A 13,253-nucleotide genomic window follows, 5' to 3' on the forward strand; every position below is an offset into this window, starting at 1 on the left:
TGAAGACTGTGAGCTGGGTGTGAGCTAGGGGCAAGGGTCCCTACATATTTAACATAGTAAAGGTGAGGCGGAGGTGCCAGGGATGGACCACAGAATTAACCTTCAACCCCTTTACCACTCTTTAATGAAGACTGTGAGCTGGGTGTGACCACTAGCGGCAAGGGTCCCTACATATTTAACATAGTAAAGGTGAGGAAAGCTTTATCCTCACCCATTCTCTCTCCCAATCAATAACCCAAATGGAGACCAGGGGACAGCTGGGTAGCAAATGCCCACTTAGAAGATATAAAGAACTAAAAGCAGGAAATGAAAAGTATAAAACCCAGTGAAATGGAGAAACAGCTTAACAACTGAATGACTTCTATGAACAGACTGAAGTTATAACTTGTGTTTCAAAAGACTATGCATAAAGTGCTTGGGTAAAAACCACTGATAACAAATTATACAAAATATATAAGAGTATAGGAATATATAAAGCTAAAAGCCTTTGTATAAGAAAAGTTCACAAACATACCCACCACCCCTACAAAAAAAAGACACAGATTGCCAACTTTCAATTAGAAATTAGACCATTAATAAACTGCAAATTTTTTCTGCAATCTTTATTGATCTATTCATTCTGCTTAATAACAATGGTCATGTATCAAGTACTTCAGCAAAAAACTTCTCAGTCCTAGTCACAATTGGACAATTAATTGGTCAGTCGGGACTGCTCTTCTAAACTGTGCAGCTATATTAAATTATCTGAGCAAAACATAAATGCAGGTCCCAGAGGTAAACTATTATAAAAATTTTAACCGCTGGTCTTCAAAGTCCTCTATTTCTTTGCAGAGGAGATAAGATCTGAGTTTCTTACCAATTTGCACATTTTAACTTGAAACAAAAGCAGAAGATAACCACGTAATTGACATACAAAAACTGAAGCCATGAGGTGCATGGAATGAACCCCAGTGGCTCAGTGTCCTGCTTAAGTCATAAAAAAAAAAAAAAAAAAAAACAGTAACGGTCCCTAAATTTCCCACAGGCTGGTAAACATTGGAGATTTTTAGATATTTGCCCTTCCCTGCCTGGGAATTTTTCCCCCACCCCTCCTCCCTCCTGTCTCAAGACAATGCCTTCAGCCTTTGAAACTGCATCCATTGTAAACAGCTCTGAATATTAACACGGCCCAGAGTCCCGTTCGCTTTTAAAAGACCCCCAGGGTTTCAAATTGCAGTCACTGAGGAGGGGGAAAGTCCCCAGTGAGTAAATGTCACATAGCTCATTCAAAAGGAATTGAAAGTTAGGCTTGCTCGTGAAACTTAAAGTCCTTCTACCTATGGGGTAGGTCAGAGGAATCCCTTTTATGTTTTAAACAAACGAGGAAAAGAAGAAAAAAAAGACTCTGGTACAACCAACATTCTTTACTGCTTATAACAACTTTCAATTCAATGAATCCCTCTTCTACATTTCCCTCTCCTGTGGATGCCACTTTTTAAATAACCATAGACTATTTTAAACAATCTCCACCCAGCTTTCCTATCTAACAGACCTTCAGGGCTTTAGCAGGTGCACAGCACTGGGCCAGGTGCATTGTTAAGACACACAAAACCCCAGTGCTCTCTCCCGCATTCCTGTCCACCCTGAAAGAGAGGATGCTGAAAAGACTTTGCACCAAGGAGACACCCCTGCAGAAGCGGGAGAGGCCTTTTCATTGTGATCATGGTGTCTGAGGGAGAGAAAGGTCAGCCGGAGGCCGTCCCAATGGACTCAGGGAAGCTTCAGGGAGAACCCAGGCAAAGTAATTAACACTGGAGGGAGGGAAGCTTTCAGCTCATGGTGCAGAGCTGGGGAGATGGGACATGAGGACATCCACTAGCAACCAGCTCTCGTCACACTACACTTAACGTTTCTTCATCTTTCTGAAGATGGTTCCAAGAATTACAGGTGATATATCCAAAAGTCCAAAGTTTGTAAAATCTAGCAACCAAATATAATTATGCAAAAAGACAGCACACTACTTTTTAAAACAGTCCCTTGAAAAGTGGAGCAGGAACAGTTCTGACATGTCCTAAAGGCAAGAGGGACATTGTGTGCCAATACAGAGTTAATTTACACTGGGTGCTGGGGATCTCTGGACACTTCCTACTTTAGCAGTACTCAAAAAGTAGATATTATGGCCACAATTTCATATCAGCAAGACTTAAATAGTGTGTCTTTTTCTCACGACAACCAGTATTATTTGCCAGAAACCTCACCTTACTCAAAAAAAGTTGTCAGACAGCTAGCAACAGACAAGTTCTCCCCGCTCAAGAGGGAAGACACTTGTTGCAAGAGGAAAGGACTCTGAGCTCAAGCTAAAGCTCCCTGAAACTCCAAGAACACTTGCACCTTTCAGACTGTATTCTTGGCAATTAACCTGTATTTAAAATGCTCCCTATTCCAAACAACCCTTTCCCTGTCCCACAAATCGGAAGATGTTCAAAGTCTGTTGAGTTTAAGTGATATGGAGAAGGAAATATTTCAGGACCATCCATCCAACAATCAACTTAAAAAAAATACATGAATCTCAGTTTAGGTTCTGCAACAATTTGGTGATCTGCACTTTAAATTTAATTTGCATAAACAGGATGGGCAGTATTTTCCAAACCCTTAATTCACAACACCCTGCACACCTGGGCCTTCCAGCACAGCTGTAAAATTTGAAAGACAAAGGCCCTCTTTGCTTCACAAGTACAATGGCAACCACAGTTGGTGTTTATTGTCTAATGCAATCATAAGCACCACTTCTTTGCCAAAACTGGCAAGGTTAGATTTAAGCTAACTGATTTGGTATTGCAAACACATAGTACAAAGAGATCCAAATCAATAAACTCATCTTAATGTGGCTTAGGACAACCACATTTGGTATACACTTTTGTGAATATCCTTGCATTTGAATGCTCTGTCATCTTCGCTCCACACTGAGAACAAAAATCAGGGTTTGTTCTTCCTCTGGGGCCTGCCGGCCTTCCTAAACCCAATCCCAATGGGCTACCATTCAGCTCTCAGAACACTGAAACTAGCAACATTTTGTGATTAAACACTGCTCAAATGTATGGCACAGGTAAGAGTCTAAGGTAAACTGTGTTTAATACTTTTTAAATAGCTCCTGAAGCCATGCTCTCAAAAATAATTTCAAAGAAAGCAAATATCTGAGTTCTAAGAAGTTCAACTTCTTCTCAGGTTCTGGGAAGTTGGAATAAGGCTTGGCAGTGGCTTGGTGCTATTTATGAATGTGCTAGTTGGACCATGCCAATCTCACCTACGTAATGGGCTGGGAGACTCAAATTATGGCTTGACTACTACAACTATAAGCTATTGTGCTGAATAAGTTATCCTCAGGCCCCAGAAATTCACCAATTATCAGCTCCATTCTGTTTCTTCTATTCACACTGCATTGACATCCACTATTTAAAAGTTTTACTTTTCTTATACTAGGCCTAGAAGCAACTTCCACATTAGATGCACTGTTTACAAAAGAAAAAAAAAAAGGTCCCATAAAGCCACAGGTCCCCTGCTATCTCAAACCCACAGCCTGAAGTTGTTTGAACTAGCTGCAGTAAATCTAGTTCATGGGTTTATAAACTAGCTCAAAGCATTTTCTAGACACTGTAGGCTTAGAGCGTGTAAACTTGGTGAAACTATAAGATATTTCATTATATCATATACAGACACTTTCTCCCCTAAAGTCTTGCTGAATCTTGGCCAGGAATATAAACCGTATAAATACTCTTATGGAAATTCCAGAATAAGACTCATGGAGACTAATGATTTAAATTCAGAAGTCTGAAGTCTAGAAAAAAAGAACACATTTGCTTGATTTGTCCTTAATCAGAAATAAGATAATTTCACAACTATTTTTCAAAGGATAGCCATTTTGTACTGCCTACTGTGTTGCTACATACTAACCAGAAATCACGCTGCTCGTATCTTAAAATCGAATCAGTCAACACCATAATCAGTATACTAAAGTCTACTGATGCTCAAAATACCCACTTTGGTATTTATCAGTCATCAAATGTGTGAGTAAAAGAGAAGAACTTCAATTTTGAAGGTATTTATGCCATGTGAAATGTCACTCCTGGGCAACAGAAAGCCTAAAGAAATAACCAGTATGTTTGCTCCAAAAATTAAAGGGCAAGGCAAAGTGGATCTTGTGACCATAGGAAAGTGCAAATAAGAGGACACCCTGTCCTCTCTGGGAAGTTACTGCTGTGGAACTAAATGCCTTCCCCACAGTGCCACTGACACATGGCATTGGGAGTCACTCTTCCAACAGGTGAACACTTAAGAAGTTAATCTGATTCTGCCCACATGACTCAATTAAAAAAAAAAACTACCGTATATAAGGGAAAAATCACAATACCCCAGACTAAATAAGATACTACCTAAGGACAATACTGGGCTCTATCTAACAGTACTTAACACAGCTGTGCCTCCACCCTACGATCACTGATTTTCACTAACTCAGTAAATTCCATAGAAGAAGTAGATATTGAAAATCTAACTGTAACTAAAGGGTCCTGGTCGTCTTCAGAACTCTGTAGTACTTGTTGATGGAGCAGTGTCTGGGGCCAAGTTAAAGATTCGTGCCCCATTTTGAGAGGTACAGAATCTTTGCATTTAAAAGGAATTAACTTTTCTTCCCTTCAGAACCCAGGCCACATTTTCTTCAATCAAGCCACAGGTGCTGGTTACAACTTGTGACACCAGTTTTCTCTTTTTAAAACAGCCATAGTCATGCCTGAGGTTACTGCTGTGCCTTTCCTATGTTCTAGGAAAAATGTCCAATTATTCAACTGAAATGCGGACTATTTAAGCTAGGCCTTTTCTGGAAAGGTACTAATAGTTCTACAGAGATGCTAATTACCGATAACTGAACAGGATTAGACTCATGGACCAGATTTTTTTTAGAAGTAAAAGAAGGCTATTCTATTCTACCATGTTTACAGAAGGCTAATGCCTTTTTTTCCTGCCAAATCTCCTGTAAGAAGTGTCCCACTAAGTCCTAAATATGCCCACATCCAGACAGCACAGAAAAGAGCCTCTTTCGGGTGAAACAAATTGCTTAAATCAGCCAAGACCCCGGCACCCTCTCCTGAAGCAGCATTACTCCAAAACTCATTTGCACCATTTATGGAGGAGAGACTCTTGAGGGTGGGCCCCACCCCACTGGATCAGCAAGTCCAATGGGGCCCCAGGGAAGACACAGGAAGGGTCTGGAACACAGTTCCGTATGCCAACCAGGCGGAAAAGGACAAACTCCCAGCACTCACAGGTCGCCAGGAACTGTCAAAGCCCTCTAACTCAGGGGTCCTCGGGGGAAGACTGCCTTCTGCCCCGCAGAGAGGCAAGTCAGGCCACCATGGTCTTTGGGGATCAGGAGACGGCTACACACACTATCAACTAATAAATAATGTAAACGAAAGATTGGAGCCAAAAGTCACCTTCATTCATTACCCACTGGAAAACCAAGGAGCTCAGACACCAAAGAGTTGGATTACAGGAGAGGAAAAGGAAACGCACCCACAGACCCCCACACAGACTTCTTCACACTCTGCTCCAGACGTTTCCCACCCACCCACACGCAAACACACTCAGCTCCAGACTCCCACTCGCTAACTCCCACACGGCCCGCACGACGCGTGCTGGCTAACCCCCAAACCTCTACGACCCACGCTCGCTCGTCTCCAGACCTCACCAGGCATGCTCTTCTCCTCCAGGCTCTCTCGCACGCCTACTCCCCCGGACTTCCACGCAGGGTCTCCCCTCCGCCAACCCAAGCTGACAGTCTTCCAGCACGCACAACTCCATACATACAACCCAGTCCACACCCCCTCCCTGAGTACGAACCCCCGCCGCCCCGTCCCCGAGTGACAGAGCCCCGGGGTGCAAGGAGGGCAGAAAGGGCGGCACTCACAGGCTCCGCGTCCAGGCGGGCAGGTCCCCGGGCAGCGCCGCCAGCCCGCGCCCACCGCAGTCCACCGAGTCCCCAGCGCAAGTGCAGGCGGCCGCGCAGGGCGCCCGCGGGCCGGCCGCGGCGGTCGCCGGCTCCAGCCGAAGCAGCAGCAGCCAGGGAAGGAGAAGGCAAGGCGAGCGGCGCGGGGCCCCGAGCGCTCCCCGGACCGGGCGCGCCATCTTGTCTGGAGCGCGCTGCGAACTCCGGGCGCGGGGACTGTGAGGACCCGAACGGCCGCAGACGCGGGCGGGCCCGCGGGGAGCTCCGCTAGGCTCTAGACTCCGCGCCGGGGCATGGCCCCCGCCCCAAGTTCTCTCTGAGGCCGCGGCTCCGGCACTCAGCGGGCCCCCGGTGCCCGGGCCGCTCCGCAGCACCCGGCGGGGGCCGCAAACCCCGCGCCCATCCGGGCCGGCCGGCCCGCCCGCGCTCGCTGCGAACTCTGCCGATTCGGGCAGGGCGTACCCAGGCTGCGCTCCTCGTCCGCCCGGCGCACGCCGAGTGCCGCTACAGACACCGGCCGAGGGCAGTGCTGCCGCTGCGCCTGGAAGGCAGGCGTTCAGCCCCGCAGCCCGAGCTCGTTGCCGGCGGGCATCTTCCTCTCCGCTCAGAGCGCAAAGCCGTAGACCCCGGGCTGGACGGCGCGCGCTAGGAGGTCCCCGTGCGCCTCGCTGTCCGCGCGCCACGGGCAGAGGGCGAGCGCGCGCGCAGCCTTGGGTTCCACACGGCTCCTCGGCGCAGCAAGAGTCCCGCCGACCTCGCGGCCGAACAATCAGCCGCTTGCTGCTTGCCTCCCCGCGGCCCAGCCCCGGCCAGTCCCCCAGGCCCCGCCCCCGGCCGCTCTCCCGCACACACCCCCTGGGCTCCGCACCCCGCGGCCGCCTGCCGGCCCACGTTGGACGCTTTGCAACAGCGCCCCGCCACGCCTCCCCGCCTGCTGCTCATTGGCTGCCGGAGTCCACCGTGGCCAGCCTCGAGGGCCATTGGAGCGCTCTTCGTGATCCTGCCCCTCCCGCTTTGCCGGCTACCCCGCCCCCACACTCTTTTCCCACCCAAGGTGTGAAGGGCGGGAGACTGGGAGGAGAAAGGGAGGGACGGCCCCCGCCTCTTAAAGGAGACATGCAGGTTGTTGTTGGAGAACAGGGACGTGGGCTGGGGAAAGGAGGCGTGAAGATATGCCCTCTGCGTCTAGAGGAGGAGAGAAAGTTAAGAGGGTAACGCCCCCGTTTTGGAGCTGTCTGGCCCCGAGGCTTTTTACGTCCTCCTCAGGCTGCAAGCAGGACTGCAGATTAGAAGCAAACCCGCGTCCATTTTCCAGGTGCTTTTCAAGAGCGAAGACACAGGTTTAAAACTTAACACACTTGTTCCTGACTGGGACATCCTTGGTTATTTCATGAGGCGTGGTCACCTTCCTCCTCGAACAGCCTGGAACATCTGCTCCTGACTTGCTCTTCGTGTCTTATATCCAGCAATAATGTCCTTGATTACCAAAATGAATGTGTGCTGCAGAAACCTAGTCTCAAAGGTGCACCCTCGGCTGGGAGTGGTGGCTCACGCCTGTAATCACAGCAGTTTGGGAGGCCAAGGAGGGCGGATCACCTGAGGTCAGGAATTCGAGACCAGCCTGGCCAACATGGTAAAACTACGTCTGTACTAAAAAAGAAAAATACAAAAATTAGCCAGGTGTGGTGGTGCACGCCTGTAATCCCAGCTACGGGATGTTGAAACAGGAGAACCGCTTGAACCCCGGAGGCGGAGGCTGCAATGAGCAGAAACTTGTCACTGAATTGTTACTGAATTTCAGCCTGGGTGACAGAGCGAAACTCTGTCTCCAAAAAAAAAAAAAAAAAAGTGCACTCTCCTTCCCAGCCCTTAGTGAGTTGAAAGGTACTTCTAGAAAAGCTCTAGCCTTTGATTAAGGGGTTGCTTTGTTGTTGTTGTTGTTGTTGGGTTTTTGTTTTAATCAGTCTTTTTAAGATGATTTTCAAGAAGCCATAGTGTACTCTTAAGGGACGGGGTTAAAGGAGAAAAAATAGTTACAAAGCTTCTAACTTTGGCTCTTAAAGATCAGACGATAGTAGTTGTATATTATGATAGTACATGGTAACATTAAAGCATACACACAGACACAGACACATTGAGAAAAAAGGAAAAAGATTACCACTGTAACATATAGCTGCCCTCTGGGCGTTTTGGTTTGCTGGTGTCTCATATCCCTTTCCAAGAGTATGCAAATTACTAACATAACTGCGCACATTGTCAGGAAGATTAAGCAGGTCAAGTCTGTTGAAAAACATTTGCTCCAGAACATTAAATCTGAGTTGTGTTTTATGGAAGTGGGGTGGGGTTGGAGGTAAAGAGGAGAAGATGTTCCTTAGGGGAAAAAAAAAGCAAAAAAAAAAAGTAAAGGGTTTATTCCATTTTCGACACAGTCTAAGAGGTTTGCTTTAATTGAGATACACTAAATGTGTTAAACTTTCCCTCAGCCATAAGATCACCTCTTTTATTTAGCCAAAATGTAATCTTCCTATCCCTTCCTCCCCTTTTTCCTTCTTCCCCTTCTGATTCATGGTGCTCTCAGATAATGGTGCCTCATTTTTTTTTTTTTTTTTTTGCATGATCTCAGCAGTGATGCCCCAAGCAGTACTCAAATATGTGGGTAAATCAATTCAAATCTAATTCCCAAGAAAGATTATCAGAAAAATGCTGCACCTGACCCATTCCACCCAGAGCTTTAACCAGCTTTTATGTTTTATATGTAATCCACATAAACATACACCTTCCATCTGGACGAGAAGAAATACATCCTTTTGTTCTATCCCTTTTGGTAAAAATAATAATAAGCAGGGGGAATGGATTAAAAAGACCCTAAATTTATGAAGTTCTCTAGGTCAGTGTTTAAGTTTTTCACGACCAAAGCACACAAAACAGTAATTTAATGCAGAATACCCACATCCGTTTCCTGAAATGAAACTGTCAGATCCTCGGCGTCCCCACCCCACAATAAAACAGCATATGCAGCAAAAATGAATTGAAATGACTGAACCTCTTGAAATGCTGACCTAAAATTATCTTTCAGGTTTGTCTCATTTCTAGTACTATAAAAATGGGTAATTCTTGTAAAATGTTTTTTTCAAATGTGTATGGGTGTACTTGTGAGATGCTTTTTTGGAATCCTAGCGTTCTGGAGGATAGAATTCAAGAATCTGCAAGGTGAGGGAGTGCCCACAAATCTAAAGCATCCCTTGTGGTCTGGTTACCATGCAGCCAGAGAAAAGGATTCCAAAGCCGGGGCACACTTGGGGGGACAGGGCGCCTGAGCCTTGGCAGTTCCTCTCGTCTACAGCAAAGCATGAAGTCATGTCTGCTCCCCATACCATGTATGGAAGTTTGCCCACATACTAGCAACCTGCTTGTGATTGCAATGAGAGTGTGAACTTGGAGAGCAGTGATATCCAGCTCAGGGGGGAATTCATCTACAGCCACCGCCTAAGATGAAGGAGATCTCAACAACAGCAATGGCAAATGTCTAGGGGAATCTATGTCCCTGCTCATAAAAGTGCAAGTCTTGGTCCATTCAGCACAGAGCAACAGTTGATTTGGGTACTGTAGGTCCTTATTTTCCTCACAGTGCAACTTTGATCATTTTAAATGCTTATTCCTTGAATGAGTCATCCAGGAATTTTAGATTTTCCAGTTCATTTTCATCTACCCCAGGGAGAGCATGGAATCAAATCCCCAGTGAGAATCCCTGCAGGTCTCTCTTGACTACGGAAGCCCTAGCAGTTAATCATCCTAAACCCGCTGCTTGAGAGAGGAACCCAAAATCTAAATAGCCAGAAATCTATTGGGGAGAGAAGCAAATAATAAAATAACAAGAAACAAGGTTAACCATAGGGATTTTTTTTTTTTAAACACAACTTCCTGGGGACTGAATTTGTGCTAGTTTGCTATAGTTCTAGGTGGTGTGGTCTTTTTTTTTTTTTTTTTTTGAGACGGAGTCTCGCTCTGTCGCCCAGGCTGGAGTGCAGTGGCTGGATCTCAGCTCACTGCAAGCTCCACCTCCCAGGTTTACGCCATTCTCCTGCCTCAGCCTCCCGAGTAGCTGGGACTACAGGCGCCCGCCACGTCGCCCATCTAGTTTTTTGTATTTTTTAGTAGAGATGGGGTTTCACCGTGTTAGCCAGGATGGTCTCGATCTCCTGACCTCGTGATCCACCCGTCTCGGCCTCCCAAAGTGCTGGGATTACAGGCTTGAGCCACCGCGCCCGGCCGGTGGTGTGGTCTTTAGTGGTTTTAAAGAATGCTGAGATTCAGAGGTGCTTTCTTAATGTTAGGCGAGATTTTACACTACGTTTAGTACATTAAAAAAGCACCAGGGCACCATTCAGGAGAGCTGGGTTCCAGCCAGGCCTTGTTATCCGTTAAACCTTTGGCCAGTCATTTTCTCTCTTGGAGCCTCATTTTTCTCAAATAGAAAACAAGGGTCCGGGCATGGTGGCTCACACCTGTAATCCCAGCACTTTGGGAGGCCGAGGTGGGTGGGTCACCTGAGGTCAGGAGTTCAAGACCAGCCTGGCCAACATGGTGAAACCTCATCTCTACTAAAAATACAAAAATTAGCCAGGTGTGGTGGCACACACCTACAGTCCCAGCCACTTGGGAGGCTAAGGCAGGAGAATCGCTTGAACCCGGGAGGCGGAGGTTGCAGTGAGTCGACATCACACCATTGCACTCCAGCCTGGGAGACAAGAGCAAAACTCCATCTCAAAAAAAATATATATATATAAAAGAAAAATAGAAAACAAAGATAATGGTACTTGACCTGGGTGCTGAGTGAGTAAAGAAGGATCATTTTGATAAAGGACACAAGGGGCATTATAAACTGTTTAGATCTACATACATGTAATTGTTTTCAAGGTGTTATTGAATTGTTAACTCTGAAAAACTGAGAGCCCATATGTATAATATAGATGGAAAATCTTAGCAGGTTCTTTCAGCAGGAAAGTTTCTTGTCCGGGAATGTGACAAAGGGTTAATAATTACCTATAAAACCCCTGAAGACTTGCAGGGTGATGACAGCCCTGCTTTGAGCCTGTTTTGTATCTCTCTTCCAAGGAAAATAAAACTGTGTACTCATTAACTCCTTCCTCGCAATAATCTTGTCAAGGAGATGGATGGGTGGAGAAGGTAAGAGAAGAGGCTAATGAGTCTGCGAATAGAATATAGAAAGAGAAAGATTTTGAGATCTCCCCATCCCCCATTCCAACATTTGCCTTTGATGGAGGTGGTTTTCTTGTGCAATCTCTGGCTATTGGAATATTGGTTAATGCCCAAACAGCGCCAAGCTGCAGCTGCTGCAGTTCCAAAGCAAGAATGGTTGTTGCCTGCAGCTCAGCTGTGACCCTTCACAGGTTCTGCCCTCCTCCACAGAGCACCATCGACAGGGACCAAAAACCTTTAGAGTCCACTTTCTACACAAAGTAGAACCTTGCCACTTGTCCTTGCCTTGTGAATGTGAAATGTCTACTGGTTCACTGAAAGGATGAAAAAAAATGTATCAAAGGTATGAGCATTTCAGAATTCTGAGACTGAGATTCTGGAGTGATGGTCATTGTAAGAGGCAGTCCCTTACCTCTGACGGTGATGATAATGGGATGGGCTAATTACATCATCACCAGAGACCACACTCCTCACTCCCAATCTACTGCCTTTGCAAATGTCACTCCGAGAAGTACATGAGGGTGAGTGCAGGGAGGAATCAAAGTTTATGCCTCACTGCCAGCAACTCAGAACTAACACTTCAATGTATATAAAGAACAGCACATTGATCGTAACTTATAATAATAATCTTTATGAAGTCATATACCTTACATTTTTCAAAGCACTGTCACATGATAACATCAGCTATCATTTAGGGAGCACTTTTTATGTGTCTTTCACGTTGTTAAGTGCTTTATATACTTTTTTCAGTAAGGTAGGAGCTAAGAAAAACGTTTAAGCCCACACAAGCTAATAAGTGACAGGGCCAAGATTCCAAACCAGTTCTGTGGACATCAAAGATCTATTTTGGGCTGGGCACAGTGGCTTAATGCCTGTAATCCTAGCACTTTGAAAGGCCAAGATGGGTGGATCACTTGAGGTCAGGAGTTTGAGACCAGCCTGACCAACATGGTGAAATCCCTTCTCTACTAAAAATACAAAAATTAGCTGGGCATGGTGGTGTGTGCCTGTAGTCCCAGCTACTCAGGAGGCTGAGACAGGAGGATCACCTGAGCCCAGGAGGCAGAGGTTGCATTGAACCGAGATCGAGCCACTGCATTCCAGCCTGGGTGACAGAGCAAGACCCTGTCTCAAAAACAAACAAACAAACCCAAAGATCTATTTTGACATTTGAGCCTCCTAAACTTTGAATATGAAAATTGTTATTGTTCCCACCTTACAGATGAGAAAGCTGAAGTTCAGTGATTGTCCCAAGGTCACACAGCATCAGTAATAAATAGAATCTTAAAGCATAGGTTTCATCACAACCACCACCACACATACTTTATATTCAGTGAATGTCTTGTGAAGTGTATCGTGAAGCTTCTTTTTCAAGGATGCCATGAGAATGGATGTGATTTCTTTGCTTTTTCATATTTACTAATAGATTTCCAGAGTTTCCTCTATGATTAATAAGTTAAAATTTTAAAGATAAATATATTGACTTTTTTCTTCCCCCATAAACAGCAGCACTTGTATAACAACAGTGGTTAATATTACTGAGCACTTACTTTCTGCTAGGCGTTATTTCACATCATGGCTTAATTTCACTGAAGAGTTCTATGAGATACCTTAGAGATCATCATCTTACATGTGAAGTTACTGAAACTCTGAGGTCAATCCACTTGCCCACATTATACCCTAATTAGGTGCTGAGCAGGATGAGGCTCACAGCTAACCTACCCCAATCACACACCCTGTCTTATCATTCTCGCTTTTGATTATTTTTCCTGTTTATCTCCCCCTCCAGACTAGTAGCTCAGTCAGTTAAACGTAAGTTAAAAGACTGAGTCTAAATCCCTTCTTGGTATTCCTGTTGTCTAGTACAATTCCAGGCACATGGTAGGCACAGGGACAATATTTGCTGAGTGATTCTTGCCTGCCCTGAAAGGAGGGAGAATTATCAAGCCTCTTTCCTCTCCCATTTTATTTTATACATGCTTGCTGTTCAAATCTGTGTGCTGGCCACATCAATATTACCTGGACCTTCTCAGAAATGTGAATCTTAAGGCCG

The 13,253-nt window shown here is 45.6% G+C and overlaps 1 protein-coding gene across 2 annotated transcripts in view; it reads right to left on the reverse strand.

Annotated features, from left to right (window-relative positions):
- Positions 1-6,752, reverse strand: part of LOC105483649 (leucine rich repeats and immunoglobulin like domains 1) — a 127,141-nt gene extending 120,389 nt beyond the window's left edge. Inside the window, exon 1 of one of the 2 annotated variants that reach the window (XM_071092045.1) lies at positions 6,443-6,752. Coding sequence is in view for 1 of the 2 variants with exons in the window: in XM_011744617.3 (XP_011742919.2) it covers positions 5,942-6,159 (218 nt within the window). In the remaining variant the exon portion in view is untranslated. Of the gene's footprint in view, positions 1-5,941; positions 6,326-6,442 lie in introns of those variants that run through there. The other variant, XM_011744617.3, reaches the window with a different exon arrangement.
- Between the last annotated feature and the right edge of the window lie 6,501 nt (positions 6,753-13,253).

Source organism: Macaca nemestrina, chromosome 2 (assembly GCF_043159975.1).
Source record: "Macaca nemestrina isolate mMacNem1 chromosome 2, mMacNem.hap1, whole genome shotgun sequence".
NCBI lineage: Eukaryota > Metazoa > Chordata > Mammalia > Primates > Cercopithecidae > Macaca > Macaca nemestrina.